The sequence below is a fragment of the Cricetulus griseus genome, chromosome 5 (assembly GCF_003668045.3).
Source record: "Cricetulus griseus strain 17A/GY chromosome 5, alternate assembly CriGri-PICRH-1.0, whole genome shotgun sequence".
Lineage (NCBI taxonomy): Eukaryota > Metazoa > Chordata > Mammalia > Rodentia > Cricetidae > Cricetulus > Cricetulus griseus.
In genome coordinates this window covers 13,769,650-13,789,977 of record NC_048598.1, presented here as the reverse complement: position 1 = coordinate 13,789,977, position 20,328 = coordinate 13,769,650, and the positions used below count along the sequence as shown (strand labels likewise).

Sequence of the window (20,328 nt, the reverse complement as noted above, 5' to 3'; positions counted from 1 at the left end):
AATGATGTTGTGCCTGTGACATCCGGTCCAGTTCTGGCTGAAGCATTCAGATTCCTGATTGGTCCCAAAGGACCTGTCAGGCCACCAGGGGGAATCTGGCCTTGTGCACTGCCTTTGCACAATCAGGAAACTCACCAGACTGACAAGCCCTTACTGATGGCAAGAGGCACCTCAAACTTCCAAACTGTGTCAAACAACTTCTTGTGTCCTTAGAGTTTTAATAGCGGACCCCCCTAGAGAAATCTCCTTAGGGAACCTGGGTAAATGCTATCTATGCCATGCAACAAGCATGTTAAGAAAAGGTGTGACTGCCTTAGGGATGGTATTTGGAATTTAGGTGTAATTTCTCTGTTGGAACCATTTGGCTATATCTGGCTTTTAGCTATGTAACTTTTTTAACTTTTTGTTTTAAAATACTTTCAAACTGGCAAAAAATTTCAAGGTTTTTCCAGAGAACCCCAGTCTACTCTATCAGATTACCAGCATCCAGTATTTCTCTGCGTTTGCCCGGTCTTTCTTCCTTCTTCCTTCTTCCTCCTTCTACCTTTGCCCTTCTCCTCCTCCCCCTCTTCCTCCTCCTCCTTCTTTCTTCTTTTCTGGACAGAGTTGAGAGCCGAGGATGCCCTTGAAGCCCTGTTCCTCCTGCCTCCACCTTCTGAGTGCTGGCATTACAGGTATTTGCCACCACAATGCTTTTAGGTTTTAGGTGGTGTTGGGGATCAAACCCAGGGATTGGAGCTGGCTAGGCAAGTACTCTACCAACTAAGCCACATGCCTAGTCCATCCTTTTTTTTTTTTTTTTTTGAAATCCCTAGTGAATAGGCTGCTGACTTCATGGTGTGCCTTCATACGCTGGTATGAGTTTCCAGAGAACAGAGATAATCTTTTACATATTTATAACCCAGTTATCACACTTAGGATGCTTAATATTAATAGACTGTCTTATCAAGTCTACAGCCCATGGCCCTGCTTTGTCAGCTGTCTCTGTCTATGCTGGTATCCTTTTCTTTTTCAGCACAGGATCTAGTCCAAAGCTTGCAATCACTGTGTAGACAAGGCTAGCCTCATCACAGGATCTAGTCCAAGACCATGCTTGTCTATCACTGTGTAGACAAAGCTAGCCTCAAACTTGAACAATCCTCCTGTCTGCCTCCTGAGTGCTGGGGTTACACATGTGCCACCTCACCTGGCTAACTGTCTATCTTTAAATTTCTTCAGTGGTGGTTTGAAAGAAAATGGCCCCCAAAGGGAGTGGCACTAATGCGAGGTGTGGCCTTGATGGAGGAAGTGTGTCACTGTGGGGGTGGGCTTTGAGGTCTCATATGCTCAAGCCACACCCTGTATCTCAGACTACTTTCTGTTGCCTGCAAGATGTAGGACTCTCAGCTCCTTCTCCAGCACCATGTCTGCATGCATGCTGCCGTGTCCCACCATGATGATAATGGACGGAACCTCTGAACTGTGAGTGAGCCACCTCAATTAAATGTTTTTCCTTTTAAGAGTCACCATGGTCATGGTGTCTCTTCACAGCAATAGAAACCCTAACTTTCATGACAGTTTTCGCGATTCAACTTGAGTTTGTCTGATGTTTTCTCATGAATTAATTTAGGTTACTCAAAACATGTTCCTCAAGAGGTCATTTCAGGAGGTAAAGAATGTCTACATGCCCTTACTTGGTGACATTACCTTTAAGCAGCTTTAGTTATCTTTCATATACTATAAAGCTGATCTGTTTAAAAATTCAGCAGCTTTTAGTATTCTCATAGGGTTGGACAACCATTACAACTATCATTTTCAGAATACTGGGGATGTTTCATTGCCACCATGCTTGTTAGCTTTATTAAAATTGATCAGCTCATGGCTGGAAAGATGATCAGTGGTTAAGAACATTTGTGGTTCTTCCAGAGGACCTGGGTGTTATTCCCAGCACCCATGTGGCAGCTCACAGTAATCTGTAACTCCATTTCCAGGGGACCCAACACCCTCTTCTGACCTCTGCAAGCACCAGGCACTCAGCATGGTGCACAGACATACATGCAGGTGGAATGCCCATGCACATAATAATAGTAGCAGTAGTAAATTTTGAAAAGGATTGATCAGCTCCTTCACTTCCTAAACACTTATCAGTAGTTAGAAATACAACTTCAAAGGGCAGGGTTGATGACGGGTAGGTAGTGAGTAGCCTTCCAGCGGATCCCCTACAGATCAAGTACATGGGCCTTAGTTCTACACTTCCTCTTTTGGTGGTCGAGACTCCAGAGGCTCATCAGAGAGACACATGCTACCTCACACCACTCCCCTGTCACCCTCAGCCTCCTCAGAGCCTTGGGAATGCCAACCTACCTGCCACGAGCTCAGGGAGACTGAGAAGTGAGTGGAAGCTTGTGACTCCTGGATAAGGACGTCCTCAGATCAATGAGTAAGGACTCTGTTTTTGTCAGCTTTCCCCTACTGCAACAAAATACCAGAGAAAATGGACTGAAAGGAAGGGGTTTATCTTGGCTCGTGGTTTCAGAGGCTCCCGATCATGATTGTTTGGCTCTGCCTGTTGCTCTTCAGCCTGTGGCAGGTGAGGTAGCACACAGTGGTGGGAGCCTGAGGTGATTGAAAGCTGCTCACCCCTTGACAGCCAGGAAGCATAGAATCAGGAAGTGGTTGGGATCCCAACGTCTCCTTCAAGCCCCCAGTGGCTTAACTAAGACCCACCTCTTAAAGATTCCATGGCCTCCTGAAACTATCACAGGTTGGGGACCAAGCATCTGACCTTTAAAGGGCTCTTATTCCAAACTCTAGCAGTTCTACTGCAGCCACGGTACAGTCAGAATATAAATGTATCTCCACTCTGGCAAATACCCCTAGGATGAGCAGAAAGTGCCACAGGAGGTAGAAGATGAGTAGAGCAAGTTCCCACCCTCGGGGATATGATTTCACAGGAGAGGGTTAAGATGAGTCACAAACGAGCCAGAGTTTGAGGCAGAGAATGGCTTGAGTGGATTGACCCGTCAGAGGAAAAAAGGAGCCAATCTCACTAGAGTGGTAAAGTCATCTTTCAGAGGAGGCTGATTGCAAAGACTAGACAGTGAGGTAGAGGCAGAAAACACAGCTGCAGCTCACTAGACCTCTGAGATCCAACATGGACTGTAAACTTAGTTCAGTGGGGAACTACTGAGGATTCAGAGTGCAAGACCCAAAGATCAGAGCTGAGATATGGGCAGAGATGTGCTTAGCCTGCAACACCAAACGTCTACTGAAATAGTAAAGTAATACCACAGACACACTGAGACCAAGACCTGGGAAGTCCTAAACTCCAGCAGCTTGGCCTCATGGTGTCATTCTGTATGACAATGCCATCCATGTGACTAATGCCAAAGGCAGGGTTAGAGAGAGTAGTTCACTTGTCGAGGTCATGCCTTGTGTTCAATGTGTGCCAATGGCACTGTGTCATTCTGCCCCATTGAGAAAAGGTCCTGCTTGGGAAGATGCTTCTTTTACAAAGAAAACACACCAGCAGCCTTCCAGACAATGACCCTTAGTCTCTAAGGTGGTGCTAAGGTAACTTCACTCTCTGAGTTAGGGACTCGTGTCTTTGCCTCTGAGACAAGACACAGGACCCTTACCCATTGCTCCGACACAAGGGCACCTGAACAAAAATTTTCTTGGCACACAAAGCTTGCAAACTTTCAACAGCAGACTTGTGTGGCGTTGTGTCGTAACATATATAAGCATCTACATGAATGCACTAAACAGAGCAACTACAGCTGAGTGTGGTGAACTGGGGTATGTGATAGGAGGGTGCTGGCAGCTCTGGCTTAGCCATCCTCTGCCGGTCCAATGGCTGTGCAGCTGTCCCCAGTACTTCTCCTCCTACATTCCCTTAATTTAACACATAGTTAGTGACCAAGCAGGAAAGCATGAGGCTGTGGTGATGGATAGTAAAATGGGATGAGCGCTGGGAAGAAAGGAGTAGCCCTTTCCTCATCTGTAAATGGAAGCGGTTGGAAGGCCCTCTAGCTCCATCACCCTAGAGAAGTTGGATTGTTTTACCTGTGGAAGTTTCAGGAATGTTCTCCACTCAAACCAAACTCATCTGTGCTTCAAGGTCAAACATCTTAGTCTACCAAGCTGATGGAATACTCTGCTTAAGAGAGGACCCTGGCCATGGCCCCCACCCTTTCATGTTCAAGGATCACCCTGGTCTTGTGTATTTTTAGTCTTTTCAAGAAAAGTTTCTTCTTCTGTGCAACTTATGATCTTTCATAAAGCAAATGTATAATTAATACATATGTTAAGCCTCTAATTAGGAAAATATTGTCTCCATCCCATTTGAGAATAAGTCACCCATCCTGGCCAGGTGACATCAGCATTCCTTTCTCCTAGGGTAGGGATGTTCCCATGCTGAAGATCCACCTACCACCCACCCAACCCCAACTGAAGCTTCAAGACACTAAGTCACCAGCCACCATGCATGCCTCAGGGATATATTAACAAACTGGTATTAGAAGCCTGGAAGTTTTAAACACAAACAGGAACTTCCAGTTTCCATACCACTCAGCCGACTATATCAGATAGGGTACAGCACCCTCAAGAAATCACATACCTCATTCTGTATCTACTGGCCTTCCTTCTTGGGGAGACCATTAGCTCCTGAGTGCTGGGACCTACCTACTATGTCTTTGTACTCTAGTTCCAAAGCAGGGCTGTCACACAGTAGGTGTGCAGCACAGGTCTGTCAGAAGGCAGTCACAAATCAGTGGACTACCTCCTCATCACTGAAATGCCCCACAGCGCGGGCACGCGCACACACACACACAGACACACAGACACACACACACACACACACACACACACAGTGTCTACTCTTGGCTGCAGCTAGTTTCTAACTTATATCTCAGAAGAAACACTAGTACAGATCACACAACAATCACACTCAAAATTATGCAGGCATAAAACACATGCTGGATTTTGTCAGGTTTTGAAAACTCATTATACACCAAAAGAAACACCAAAGTCTCATTGATATTGAAACAATAATATATATATATATATATATATATATTATTTTTCCTGTATCTTTTTTTAAAAATTTGTAATTTAGGTACCAGAATTGTTGAAGTCCTGTAAGATTCCTATATGACCTTAATAATGTCCCACTGAAGAAATCTGACCTGGTGTTGTATAAGTTATAACAAGACTCGAGATTTTACTGAGTGCTGTGGGAGCTATTTGAGAGGGGTTGGTTTGGTTTAGTTTTTGTGGTTTTATTTTGTTTTGTTTTGTTTGTTTTTGAGAATTTAAAACAAGAGTGAAATGCTCTAACTTAGTCACACTTCTAAAAGATTGATCTAGCTGATATGTTGAGAACAGACTCTAAAAGACACCACAAAGGGCATGCAGTGATGGCAGGAAGGCCATTGGAGAAGCCACCACAGAGCTGGAGAGATGACTCAGTGGTTCAGAGCACTGGCTGCTCTTACAGAGGACCCAGGTTTGATTCTCAGCACCCACTTGGGGGCTCAAACCATCTGTAACTCCAGTCCCAGGTGCTCTAATGCCCTCTTCTGGCTCTACAGGCACTGTATGCATGGTGCAGGCATGTACAGCATTCAGGCAAAACATCCATACACACACAATGAAGGAAAATTTTAAAAAGAAGCTACCAAAGCTGAATGTTGCAGGCCAGGAAGCCTGCCTGAACTACAGAGTGAGACCCTATCTCAAAATCGAGCAGGTCAGAGAGATGGTTCAGTGGGTAAAAACACTTGCAGTACAAGAGTTTGAATCCCCAGAACTCATGTAAAATCCAAGAGCACAGCAGAGTTTGCATGAGATCTGCAACCCAGGACTCCTATGGGGAGGTGAGAGGTGGAGACAGGGGAATTCCTAGAAGCTCACGGTCCACTTTGCCTGGTGTGTGCAGCAGAAAAACCAACAGAGACCTTGTTTCAAGTAAGGTGGAAGGTGAGGAAGGGTGCCTGCGTGGTTCTCTAATTTCTACATGCGTGCCGTGGCATGAGCACCCGACGTTATATACACGTTCGTGCACATAAACACAGACTGTACACACACACACACACACACACACACACACACACACACACACACGGGGCACCCCCACATCATACATATGTATGTGTGTGCACACAGACATAGACTGTATACACATATTCACACACACACACACACACACATGGCACCCCCACATCATACACACATACTACATATGTGTGCACACAGATTGTATACTCACAAACACACAAACAGCATCCCCATATCATACACACAAATGTGTGTTCACACAAACACTGCATACACACACACACACACACACACACACACACACACACACACGGGCACACACAGTCACACAGACTGTATACACACATACACAGTCACACAGACTGTATACACACACACACACACACACACACAGTCACACAGACTATATATATACACACACACACACACACACACACACACACACACAGTCATACACAGTCACACAGACTGTATACACACATACACATAGCACTTCCACATCATACACACATACATATGTGTGCACACTGATTGTATGGATACACACACAAATAGCATCCCCATATCATACACACAAATGTGTGTGCACACAAACAGACTGCATACACACACACACACACACACACACACAGCTATCCCAATAATTTGAAGAAAGGTAGAGGTGTAGGCTAGAGTGGAGTTTGGCAGCAGAGACAGGAGTATTTCTCAGGGGTGTGTGTGAATGAAGAAGGGTCAAGGGTGAGTCTGGTTTCAAGCCAGGGACATTCACTGAGATGGAGAAGGTAAGAGAAAGGCAGGTCTGGGGGGAAAACAGGCATTTGCTTCTGGAAAGGCCCAGTCCAGGATACCTTGTGGTTGGGAAGGGAGGTGCTGGGTTGGATATGAGGCTCTGGAGTTTGAGGCAGGGACAGATATAAGGATCTGAGCTTGGGAGTCATCCTCATGAAGCTGTGATTTAAAGCCTAGGCAGCAAGTGTAGGCAGAAGAGAGAAGATCAAAGTAAGATCGAGGCCCCGGGGAACTCCCACGTCTAGAGGCTGCAGAGAGAAGCAAAAGAAATGAGGGAGCCACGGGGATAAGGAACATGAAGCCAAATGAAGAAAACATTTCAAGGAGAAAGGAATAAGCACCGAGTCCAGTAATGATCGGCACAGGAAGGAGGGATGGCAGACTGCCCCTGGATCTAGCAACCGGGAGGAGATGGTGACCCTGACAAGTGCAAGTTAGGTGAGTGACAAAGGTAAAACTTTAAAAAGAGAGCATGCTGGAGACCACAAATCCAGACAAGGACACTTTCAGAGACAGTTTTATGATAAAAAGGAGAGCACAGAACTGTAAAATGGCCAGAGGCAGACGAATGGTCAAGAGAGGCTGTCTTTAGGACCAGGTGTGGTGGTGCACACCTTTAATCCCAGCACTCAAAGGCAAAGGCAGGCTGAACTCTGAATTTGAGGCCAGCCTGCTCTACAAAGCGAGTTCCAGGACAGCCAGGACCACAGAGGAACCCTGTCTTGAGAGAGAGAGAGAGAGAGAGAGAGAGAGAGAGAGAGAGAGAGAGAGAGAGATGAACCACCAGACAGAAAAACAATGATGCCAACTTTTCATTCTCCTGATCTTCAAAGAGCATATGTATGTTTCCTGACTGGTCACCTTTAGATGCCATTTTTTGACTTTCTGCTATGAAATATCAAAATCAGCTTGGTACATCAACCCTCATCTCCTTTTACTCTTGTTCTGTCTTCATCCCATCACGCCGCCATTGTTCCATTGTCCCAGTACACCATTAACACAGTTTATGTACTGGTCACCCTAGTACCCTCTATTTACCTGTCAACTATAAAAGCATCTCTTCACTCCCACCCTTGTTAGTCAGCATATTAACACCTCTACCTGCGAGTCAGCGTTGGCACATACTCCAGGACAATAGCAATGAAAACTAACAAACCCTTCATTCTAACTTAGGTCTCACATGGCATGCCATACCCTGCTTCCAATATGCCAGGATTCAGGCAGAACCTCACAAGATCTGTTCAGCATCAATCTCATGCCGAGCCTGATGTCAAAGGGCAGAGGAGAAAGTACTCTCCTCCATGAGCAGCGGATAAGCCATATGGCATCAGGCGAGCATGTGCGTCGTCCTTTCATGAGGATAAAGAAGAATGGGGACAATGTCTTAGTCTGCCGCCATTCCACTGTTTCTTCTTGTGCTGTCTGCCTTCTCTAAGCTGTTTTGCATTTTATGTTGTAAAGGTGGGAGTCTTTACACGTTACTCAAGTGGTCTGCAGTGTTTTGTTGATTTTAGAAGGTGAATTTACCTTGTTGTATCTAAGCAAATACTCCCACCGCAGAGCCAAAGAGCCCATTTCCTGTACCACTGCACCAAGGACACACGCGACACAGACTTCACAGATTCTTTTTTACATTCTGTCCCTTACATTACTCACAATTGGGTCACGCTTTAAATGGCCTCATATTTGGGCTCCTGTATGCCACTCATGAAACTGTGTTTGGTTTGTTAACATGGAGTTTCTAACTGCCTTTTTTTTTTTCTTGTTGATGTGCGAAACGTGCCTTATATGGCCCAGCCCATAATATGGCCTCAAAATTCTTTCCCAGCCATGGTTTGAAGTCTCCCCACTCCCTTTTGAAGTCTGATGGTTTGTTATCTAATTGGGCTGCTTCACCCTTGGATCTTAATGCTCTTGCGAGGCTCTTTATCTGCTACAGTTACTGACTGACTTTTCTTTTTTCTCTTCCTCCCTTCCTTTTCTGTTTTTTAGATAGAGTCTTATTTGCTAATATGGCTCAGCCTTAAATTTGGAATTCTCCTGCACCAGCCTCCTGAGTGCGGGATTGAAGGTTTAAACTACCAAGCCAACACACTAATTACCCTCTGTTTTTCTTGTTTGCATTCTTTTTTCCCATTAAAATCTTAATTTCTTGTGCTTTCCCAGTAATACTCTCCACTGTGTGGAATGTCCTGGTTTCGTGACACCCTCAGAGACCTCTTTAACAGAGCCCTCCACCCCTCCTACTCCAATGAAGACTGGCTGCCTCCTAGGCTGCTAAGTTGTCTCTCAGCTGTTTTTCCTGGAAGGACTAAGTAGCACTACCAGTCAGCTGGATGGTATTTTTGCTCTACCCAGGTAGAAACTGTGAGTAGTCAGGAGAAATTCCTCAACCCTGGCCACTGGCAGCTTTCATTTCCCACTCAGTGTTTGGCAACAGGTAACCACAGACAGCATCTTCCCATTAGAGTTTTCCTTCAGGCCTCCAGTAACAAGATCCTTAGCCCTCAAATGTTACAACCCTTGTATAGGCCTAGGGGTTTGGGATTCCTCAGGCCTTGGCAGTGTTACAGTTTTGTTGCTGTTGTTGTTTTAGACCTAGGAAGTTGGGATTATTTAGCCTTTAACACCAGCCAGTATCAATGCTCTTGGCTCAGGGCCTGAGACCTTTGTTCCTAAAGACTTCACAACTCCCCGAAAGCCTTCTGCAGCCAGCTTGCAATGTCCCTTCCCTGGCCCTTTGTAGTCTTCTTAGTCTTCTATCCTTCTTTAGCCTCAGCTTGCTGCCATCCCTTGCCTCCACTGCCTTAGCTGCCTTCTTCTGGTGCTCTTTCTTCCTCAGCAGTCAAGCAGCCAGCTTCCTTAGCATGAAAACCAATTGTGATCTTAACAGACTTGCAGCTGTGCTTAACACTAGCCCAGCGGTCAAGGGAGAGATGGGCTCCTCCCTTCCCCTGTCTTAGTAGGGCCATTATTTCTTGGAGTTAATGTGATGGTCTGTCAGATACTCCTTTACTCTGCTGAAGAGGCATTTTCAAGTAACTCCCTTAAGAGGTCTGAGTAGAAGATAAAACTCCTGATTCTCCCATCCTTGGGCCTATTTCTTGTATGCATTAAATAAAGGTGCCGGGCCAGGTGCTCTCGAGCGTCTATTCCAAGAGTGTAATGTTGTCAATATGTGTCCATCTATAGCTTCTGAGCTCTAGAAAAAAAATTTAAATAGTTGCTACTCTCGAGGGATTTGTTCAGTTTATTGGCTGAACACATATTAAACTCTCAAACTGGTCACAGAAAGTCATCAATACAAAAGACACTGCAAGGTAGGGGCTGATTAGTTATCGATTTTAGCCTTGGGCTAAAGGAAAGAACTAGAAGCTGAGCCTGCCTGAGGTTTCCCTGCTGGAAGGAAGCCCTCTGTCCCATCAGAGGGTAAGCAGTGAGTTAGGAGAGGCATAAATGTTTATGTGACAGTCAGCAGGAGATTGATGGCCAACATTAGGTCTGATGGAATAGTTAATGGTCAGTGGACGAGGCCTCCCTGTTACCTGCTCTGTCTCTCGGAGTCATTAACAGTTATATCTCACCAAATCACAGAGGGTAATAATTTTTAAATATGGCAGCATAGCAATACCCTTCAACAACAGACGCATTTCAGACCATTTTAGGGCACAACAATTAACTTTCATTACACACACACACATACACACATATATATATCTTCTTAAGACATGAAGGACTTGGTGATCGCCTTTAACTAGATTGAGATAAAGATGTCTCTCCTCACCGTCATATCACCATTTGACAAGATTATTTTTCTTGTCAAATGGTGATATGATGTGTAGCTCAGTGGTAGAGTACTTGTCTAGCCTGTGCAGAGCCCTGGATTTGATCCCCAACACCACAAAAATAAATGAGTAAACATTTTAACTGTGACAGTAGAAAGTGATTATAAATTACCTCTCCCTCCATGCATGCCCCAGGCAGGGAGCATCACTCTTATTGCTAGACCTTAATATCCAAGGATAATATCATTGCATGGATGGAGAAGAGCCTGGAGGACTTAAAGGATATTGCTCCTCCAAGGCAGGTCTTATAGACTGATGGGCCTAAGTAACCAGCAGCATGGATAGTTTTCATTCAGCCAATACCAGCTCCCCTCTTTGTTGCAAAAAAAAAGGGGGGGTAAAGAACTTGTAAGAAAGGAAATTTCCAGATGAAAGAATCTGTGTCAGTGGTCTGAGTGGTTTCTAGAGTGGAATGTGTGGGGCCACACGGTGAGTTTCCCTACAGCTGCCTCACCTCGAAAGCATCCTCTAACAACCCCGCCCCACCCCCAGGAAGAAGGAGCTGCTCCCCTCCTAACATGGAGCAAATTCAAAGTTTGTACTAATTCTCCTGCACAGGCTTTGGTCTTGGCTGCTTCATTAATCCTCACATCCCCAGTGCCTGACATATGGCGATGCCGGAGTTGGCCCCATGAAGGGGGTAGATGGATTAGAAGAAGTTGTATCTCATCAAAGAGTAGAAGCAGCAGTCTGAAAACTTAGTTGTCTCTGGATCTTTGAACAAGCCAGGGGGATTAGCAGAAGCAGACCTGAGCCAAGAGGAGGACTTCCAAGGGCTGAGACCATCCAAACCACTCCCCGACCAGGTCTGTGGAGGGAGCAGGAAGCGAGGTGAGGTGGAGAATGCCTTGGAGGTCTGTGGTCTGTGGTTCGGGACACTGTGCAGGTGCAGAGGGATGCAGAGAGATGAGAAGCACTCAGAAGCAGAGCTGCCACTGTCCCAGCTACCCCACCCAGAGATGAGGCAAACAAGGCCAAAGCAGAGTGTCCAGTGTGCCAGCCAGTAATGACCCCAGCTCATGGACTTCTGAGGCAGAAGGACTGCTTTGAGCTTGTGGCCAACCTGGGCTGCCTAGCAAGTACCAGGACAGCCAGGAATATATGGCAAGACCTTATCTGAAAAAGAAAATAAAAGGAGAGAGAGAGAAAGAAGGACACATGAACCCACCATATCTAGAGTATTTTTTATAGTAAGCCTTGGGTTTTAACCTCTCACATTTCATCAGTCCAGTCTCCTACAGAACCAGGCATCCCCTCCCCCAAAAAGTCTGGGTTAACTTGCTGAAAATACAAGTCTAAATGCCACATTTTCCCTGTCCTTTCTTGTGTAGTTTGTTTCTTTTTATCTAAGTTTCTTGGAAAGCTCTGTGTGTGTGTGTGTGCACGCGCGCGCGCACACAAAAAAAAAAAAATCCCTCAAGATTCTGATCTTACAAAAGGGAACTGTAAAGGAGAGAAAGCAAGATCCCTGGCGTAAGGTTTTGGGGGTGAGTGGAGTGGGTGCTGTCATAGCAGTAGGGCTGAGGTAGAAAGACACCTAGTGCTTCGCACCCAGACTGGTGCATCAGCAGCAGGTGTGCCCCTGCTACCTCCTAAGGCCAGTTTCCCACAACCCTGGTTCCCTTTCCAGCAACAGCTCAGTGAAGCCCTGCCCACCTGATTCCACAGCATTTTTCTCAAAAGCCTACGATGTGTTCATTTCAAACTTAGAAAAAAATTCTATCAAGATGCACCTTGACTTGTGATCTTGGTGTTGTGGGGGAAGTAGGTGAACATTTTTGAGCATGGAAATTAACACCAACTTGGCTCCTGGCAGGATCAGTTAGAGTTGGCCTGATGACATCAAACGTGGGGCGGGCCACTAAAGGCATCTTTCAAGGGGGAAGCCCAGCTAAAAGCTCTGACTGTCTACTTAGACAGGACTCCTAGCCACAGCATCCCTCGGGGACAGAGAGACTTAAGCTCCACACAAAAGCCAACAGGTTAGGTTGAGTGGGTGTGGCCTTCAAAACCACCGCAGAAGAGGTCCCTGCTGAGCCTGCTAGGAGCAAGACCGTGAGAAAGGCCACTTCTAGCTGACCTCTGCTTTTGGGAACTTGCAGCCATGCGCAGGCAACTAGCTGGCTGGCAAAGGCAGGCTCTCTGGGGAATGCATAAGATGCCTTCCTCGCCAGCCGGCTGCTGAGAAGGGTCCACTGGTGGCAAGCAATCAAGTTGGGGTGGGGGAGGAGAATGCAGTTGGAGATTTGGGGCTGGAGAGAGGAGATCCGAAAAGCTCTCATTGTCTACCTCTACTCACCCTTAGTCACTATTTTTGGGACAGTGATTTCACTAAGGTGTGTCCAAACAGCCAGAGCCCCACACAGACTTATTGGGGAGCGTTCTCTGTTTTCTACCCGGCTCACTTCTGACCACATGCAGCCCAAATCCACCTGCGTGTAAACTATATAATAAAAACACCCTTCCCTTCCCTCGGTGTACAGTGGGGGTTCTGGAAAAAAAATGCAGGCACCAGGAAAAGAGACTCTGGCTCAAGAGCTGTGACCCAAACACACACACACACACACACACACACACACACACACACACACACACACACACACACACACACACACGCTCCATGTGAAAGTATGACCTGACACAGTGCGTCTCCTAAATCTGTGTTTCCCGGCTTCCCCCAGCTCAATCAACTTCTAAGACTCCCTGGAGCTTGGTCACCCTCCCACCACCACCAACCACTTCAGCCATGAGTTCCTCCGGTTCTGCCTCCTCCCTTCCCGAAGTAGTGGGATCACAGAAAGATGCGCTCGGTGGGGAAGAAGTGTCAAGATTCCACTCGCTTGGACCGTAGCCTAGCCTGGAGCCAGGGAGCCCTGGGGTCCCTGCCTGGGGCTCCAAGATTCTCCGCCAGGTTTATAGCTCTTCTCTACCTGGCCACCTCGCTTGCGGTCAGAGACCCCCCTCGTGGCACCTGTCCCTCACCTGCCCACTCCGCGGGTTTCAGCCACCTGCCAGAAGACCAATCGTGGGAGCACAGTCTGAGGCCGGTGGGCACACCCATGGGTCTCAGCCAGTGCCCAGTCCCCGCCCTACCCACTCCCCAGCAGGCAACCCAGGTCACAGGGACAGCAGGGCTTCAAGGGGTCACAAGGGTCCGGCCCTCCCACTTCTTACCCAATCCCGGCACGAAAGTGTTGAGGAAGAGACAGATGACAGCCACCGGGAAGGGCATGTAGGGGATGGCGGCGCGCAGGGGGCCCTTCTTCTCGCGAACCTGCACGACCACCCCGCTGGACGACGACGCCCCCCGGGGATCTGCCGCTGCCACTGCGGCCGCCGCCGCCGCCGTCTCGGCGTCTTTGTGCAAAGGCTCCATGGCTGGACACGCTCTCCAGGAACCCGACAGCCGCCCAGGGCAGGCGACACGAGGGCAGGCGACTGCCGGCTGCCGGCTCTGGGCTGCGCGCTCGGCGCCCTGCTCAGGAGGCCAGCACGCTCCGGGTGCTGCGAGGCTGGCAATGAAGACCGCCCTCCCGCGCTCCACGCCCCCACCCCGGGCGGAGGGCGGGAGGGGCAGCGTGACACTCGGTGACTGCGCTCCCTCGCCCCTCCCCTGCGGGCCCCTTCCCCGCCCCCTCCACACCTCTCGCTAAGCCCATCATTCACCAGCAATGGAGACCCGGGCGAAGGAAGAAAGTGCGCGGAGAGCGCAAGGATGCTTGTGGTCCAGGTACCTGGACACTCCCACCGCTGGTGAACTGAGAACCTCACTCAAGGTCCCCAAGAGCTGGGCGAGCACTAGACTAATCCAGTTGGGAAAGCCTCAAGGTTGAGTCTCTGTTCTGAGTGTGCATTTAATGCTGGGGAGATGGGGGCTAGGGACACGGGGAGCCTGAAATCTAGGAAGTCTTCTGCTCACTCTGCCGAGTCACGGAGAAAAAGCAACGGGTTTCAAGTCACAGATGATGTTAGGACTGGAAGCGAGAAATGTCGCTTGCAGCTTTATAAGCCCGTGCATGTCTGCAAAAGATGTTCCCTTCACACGCCCACACACACACACACACACACACACACACACACACACACACACACACACGCTGTCTCACGTACAGATTCACTCACAGAGATGCGAAAAATGGAAAGGAATGCTCCCTCAAGAGGGAGCAGGTAATGGGAACCATGCCCTAACCAGTGTTGCGGGCCACCTGGGCCACTTACGACTGACAACTTGGTGGTTAAAAACCAATGCCACCACAGCGCCTCCTGCTGTTGACAATGCACCAGTGGGAATAGACAAAAGGTTTGGCAGAGTCCAAGCCGACCACCAGGAGTAGAATTCCGGCTTCTCAATAAGACTGTCTTCATCTACCCTTGAATAAGTGAATGGATGAAAGTAACCTCCTCTAACCGGGCATGGTGTTTCACGCTTGCAATCCAGTCCCTGAGAGGTGGAGGCAGGAGGCGCTCTTCCTATCAAGTTCAAACCAGGCAGAGCAAGACCACACTTTTAAACAGAAGAATAATTTGAAAGTGTACTAGGTAAGCTGCAGGACTGCAGTGAACCATAGAACCAGGGACAAATATGAGGTGGGATGTGCTGAAGGTGCTGTGACTGAGACCTTCTGCGTAGCCAGCTGCAGGGGAGCTATCAATTACTAAGGCCTCTCCCAGAAAGTGACACGGGTCAAGATTTAATGACTAAAGGAAACTTCTTGCAGGCGTGTTTTATTTTAAACATTTATTACAACATCATCTGCTGGGCACCATCCTAAACTCTTAGCCACATTTAATGCTTGCTACAAAGTATTATTACACATTACCCTGTTTTATAATTGGTATTACACATTCCCTGTAAGATACCCAGTTTTATAGGTGAAGCATCAAGAGGTTACATAAGTCCGTAACGATATGAAAGCAGGTGGTCTCCATCCAAAACCAATGGGTATAAGTGTCATTTCATCTAAAGGTCTGGAGACTAACCTCCACCCTATGAACACTCCTTCACAGATCCCTGCACCCGTTTCTAGGTCCCTCTGTCATTATTAGTCCTAGGAAAAGGAAGCCAGAGAGGGAAAGAGATTTCCATTTCCCCAGTTTCCTCTGGCTGTCTTCCTCACACCCAGGCAGAGACCTTGTGGGTGCCAACACATGGGAGCCTAGGAAAGCAGAGAACATCCAGACATGCAGTTAAGCTGGGGGCCTGGGGCTGCTAAGGAGGACAAGAAGCTGGCTATTGCTGAAGGCCAGAGGAATCCGGACTCTGTTCTGTTGTCTGGGCATTGCTGACATTTTAAGTAGGCATAGCACATCATTCGAGTCTGATTTATTGCTATTATGCAACAGGTGACCCTCAAATTGACATGGTTATTTTTTAAGTGATTCTACTCTACAGTGAGATCACAGTAGAGGCAGCTCCCCACCCCTCTTATCCCCCACACACACACACACACCACACACTGTGTCCAGGTCTGTGGCTGGGAAACTCAAATGGCTAATGGCTGTACCTGCTGGGACCACAACATATTCTCAGGTCAGTGACTTCAGTGAGAGAGCTTGAAAGCTGGATCCTCCGGGGTGGTCCTTCCGGTCACCTCCATGACTTTTTACAATAAAATATGGTAGCCAGTTTCTAAAACGGAACTTGTGAGGGAATCCTCCTGAGAATGGTGACTGCAGAACCAAAAGAAGCATCTTCTCCTCCAGAAGTCACATCCGTCCTCAGCAGCACACTGTTAGGGACTCAGCCACCCACCTAGACTTAAATACAGGGCAGCCCACCTCTTAACGGAAGAAGAATGGGGGCCCGGGCTTTAAGACTGACGTTATGACTGTGTCAGCTGGGAAGTGCATTCTGCCAGCAGTGAGGAGATGGCTCGAGAGGATGAGGCTGAGCCACAGGCCCACAAGGACTGAGGGTAGAGGAGAAGGACTCTTCCTGACCTATAAAGACGGAGAATGGGAGAGACAGTTCCCAAATGATGACCAGACAGGATTCGCCAACAGAAAGGGGCTGCTGCGTTCGAGGGGCACGCTGCTCACTTTTCTCACTGCCATGATCAAATACCTGAAGAGAAAGGTCATGCTCTGACTTACAGTTTGAGAAGACACAGCCTACAATCCATCGTGTCAAAGGGAAAGCATGGCGGGAGGACCACGAAGCAGCTCAATGCCTTGTTTAGCTCCTAGCGCTTGCTGGTAAATGACCCCCCCCCCAAAGCTTTTTCCTTGGGACCACAGAGTTCCACTTTGCTCATTTCACTCTGCACATCCCAACCTCTTCCCCACTCTCCTTGGAGTCTCTCCCCAGCACCCCCTGACCATTTTCTCCCTAGCATTTAGCTTTTGCTCCTTTTCTATAAGCAGTCAGCCTTACTTAGCCAATTACTTGTTGGCCCACTTAGCTCCTAATAAATCCATTAAGCTGTAATCAACCCTCTGTGCATCCTGAAGATCAACTCTCTTGATTAAAGCTGCTGGTGATTAAGACTGAGGGTCTCTGTAATCACCGCTGAAAACCCGAACAATAAGTCAATTTGATTGACAGTAGGAAATAAAAAAAAAAACCCGAGGGTATCTGTAATTACCCTAAAAACCTGAGCAATATGTCAATTTGATTGACAGGAGGAAGGGAAAAAACAAAACAGTTCATCTAGCCAGGTCCTGACCATGCAACTGCCTGCCATCCATCTCTGCCACCCCAAAGACTGAGGGTCAAGATCCCAGTAGCCTCAGAGGAAGCAGTCTTTGAGGTGGGCAAAAAGCCTGCAGAATTCTAACCTCCTCACTGGTGAGCATCCTTCTTCCAGACCTTGCATTGTCAGTTTCTCTCTCTCCATTCCCTAGCTCTCTTCCCTACCACATGTACACACTAGGGCAGTGCTATCTGGGAGATGTCAGTCTCTGAACTGGTCTGGAAATTCCCTGTGATGCGGGGCTATTCCTGGCAGTAGCAGAAGGGGACTGTAGGCTCCAGTGACCTGACCGAGGGGGCACGCGTGGAGAGGGGTTGCTAGGAAGCACAGATGAGAGCTTACCCCAGAAACTGGAAATCAGGCTCATTCTCCTCCCGCCCAACAGAGCACCAAGTGGAGAGGGAACAAGGACACTTTTTGGAGACAGAGACACCAACTGTCCATCTCTCTCTCCTCTCAGCATTCTTAAGATCAAACCTGGCTTTTACAGTTATACCATCTGGAGCCCCAAATCCCCAACCCATGGCTGGCAAGTCCTGGCCCATCCCAGACAATCATCAGTGTGAACTGGATTTTCTCACTCATCCAGGTGCCAACCAACACAACGCGCTGACGCCCCACAATTCACTGACATCTTCTCAGAAGTGGTAGGAATCCCAGGACTGAAGACGTTCTCAAAGCTGGAAAAAAGATGGAAATCAAAAGGGAGAGGGGTGGGGGGCAGGAAGAAAGTTCATGAAGATAGAGGGTGCTCGCCTTTGACCTTGAAGGTCATCTCCACGCCCCAAGGGTGGTGTGTTAATCAGTTTCTATCACTGTAACAAAACACCTGAGATAATAAATTTTCAAACAGGTTTCTTTTAGCCCAGTCCATGATCACTCTGCCCTAGCATTCCACCTTGTGGTGGGAGCATGTGGTGTGGCAGTCGGGCTAAAGAGAACCAAGGATGGAGTCTCACTGTCCTCTTTGAGAACATAGTCCCAGTAACCTAACAGCTCCACCAGAGTCCTTCCTCCTAAAAGTCCACCACCTCCCCAGTGCCAAGCTAGAGACCAAGCCTTTGGCACATGGGCATTTAGGGAAGACTCTAAATCCAATAGACAGTGAGTTGTGTGCAATCATACTCACCACCGTGGCATTTAACTAAGCAAGCAACATCCTACAAAACAAAGCAAGGAAGAGCCAGGGATAGCTCAGCTGGCAGAGCCTTACCTGGCATGCATAAAGCCGAGGAGTTGACCCTAGTACCACATAAACCCAGCATGGTAGCATATACCCATAATCCCAGCACTTGGGAGGTTGAGGAAGGAGGATTTGGAGTTCAGGATCATCTTCTCCAAAGCAGAGAGTTCGAGGCTTGCCTGGGATACCCGAGATTCTGTTTGAAAACAAGAAAATTAAGAAAAGAAAACAACAACAAAGCCAATTGAGACAACAAGGACTGTACTCTTCGTCATCTACAAGTCACCAAGGATGGGCCAGCAGAACTAGTGTTCTCTTAGTGAGCTCCCTTTAAGTCTGTCCCTGCAGCCCTCTGGGAGGTGTGGCCTTTCAGCCCCTAACCAGCATCCCTGACTGGCAGCTTGAGCTGCCCAGCTCTCCTGCCTCACGAGGCAGCACACTGGCCCCAGATGCTTTGGCACTGGTTGCGTGGTCCCCTGCTTCCTGTGATGACACATGGGGACATGAAGCTCTGTTATTCTGGCAGGCACCACAGACTGGTCCCTCTCAGCATCTAGTTCCTGGCGTAGGTTGATTTGTTTCTTTCTTAACCACCCGGCACGTATGTCAGTACCTCTGAGGCTAGGCGAGGTGGGGGAGGGGTGCTGCTATGCAACAAAGGGAGCCAGAATGTCCAGAGACAGATCTCTCTGCCCTGTCCCCAGGACCCTTAGGAAACTTGGCACAGCCTCAGCAATCCCAGCCATGGTTAGTCCCAACCACGGCTATGTCTTGGACACGTACAGGGCACATGAGACCTACCGCTGATGGCAGGATGAATGAGCTTATGTGTGTCATCACACAGGCTTGGTGTCTGACAGTCCAGGGAAGAAAACCCACCTCTGCCACTCATCAACTTTATAATCTTAGGACCCAAGCTTAGACTCTCAGAGAATTGGTTTCTATATTTCCAAAATAGGCAATAGCAGTACCTGCCCCCTAAAGCACACTGGAGGACTTCATCACAGCTAAGCACCATGCTGGCCCCTAGGCAGCTCAGCTGGCAGGCCTACTACTGTAATCATCATTACTAACCCTCTACAGAGGAGACAGGGCAATTCCCTTAGTGCCAGACATCTGCAAAACACCATCATACAAGTGCAGGTGATTTGTCAGGCCAGTCAATGGACCATCCTAAGACAATACAAGAGATGGTCCTATGGGACAAAACAGATGTTCTAAAGAGAGTGGTTAAGAGTGGCCTCTCTAACACCCAAATACCCCATTTATTTGACTAACTAGTCATGGCTGTCTTTCTCCACCACAGTCACTTCTTCAGGATTAGACCCCCAATGGTACTAACACGCTGGCCCCTTGATGTGATTCAATTCTTACTCCAGTTACTCCAGTGGGTTTAGCCTCCAGTCAAAGCAGCAAAAGCAAGAATCCTGGTGGTCCAGCTGCTCAGATATGAGCTCAGTTCCAGCTGGAGGAAGCTTGGAAGCAGCCTCTTCCAAAAAAGGAATGCAGTAGCTACTAACCCTTAGTGGCGACCCAGGAAATACCAAAAGGGATCAAGTAAAAACCTAAGAGAGCCCCAGACACCAAGTTCAGGCTCCAGACCTACAAAGCCAGCCGTAGGACAATCTGTGTCATTTCCAGTGGCTAAATGGATGGCAATTAGAGCTGATATGTGGGGCTGGAGAGATGGGTCAGCAGTTAAGAGCACTGGCTGCTCGTCCAGAGGTCCTGAGTTTTCAAGATTTATTTGTTTATTATGTATACAGTGTTCTGCCTGCACGCC

The 20,328-nt window shown here is 48.0% G+C and overlaps 1 protein-coding gene across 1 annotated transcript in view; it reads right to left on the bottom strand.

Annotated features, from left to right (window-relative positions):
- The window catches only part of LOC113836092 (protein stum homolog), a 42,005-nt gene extending 27,959 nt beyond the window's left edge, over window positions 1-14,046 (bottom strand). The window contains exon 1 of the mRNA XM_027418843.2: window positions 13,845-14,046. Coding sequence (XP_027274644.1) covers window positions 13,845-14,046 — 202 coding nt within the window. The remainder of the gene's footprint in view (window positions 1-13,844) is intronic.
- Window positions 14,047-20,328: the final 6,282 nt, after the last annotated feature.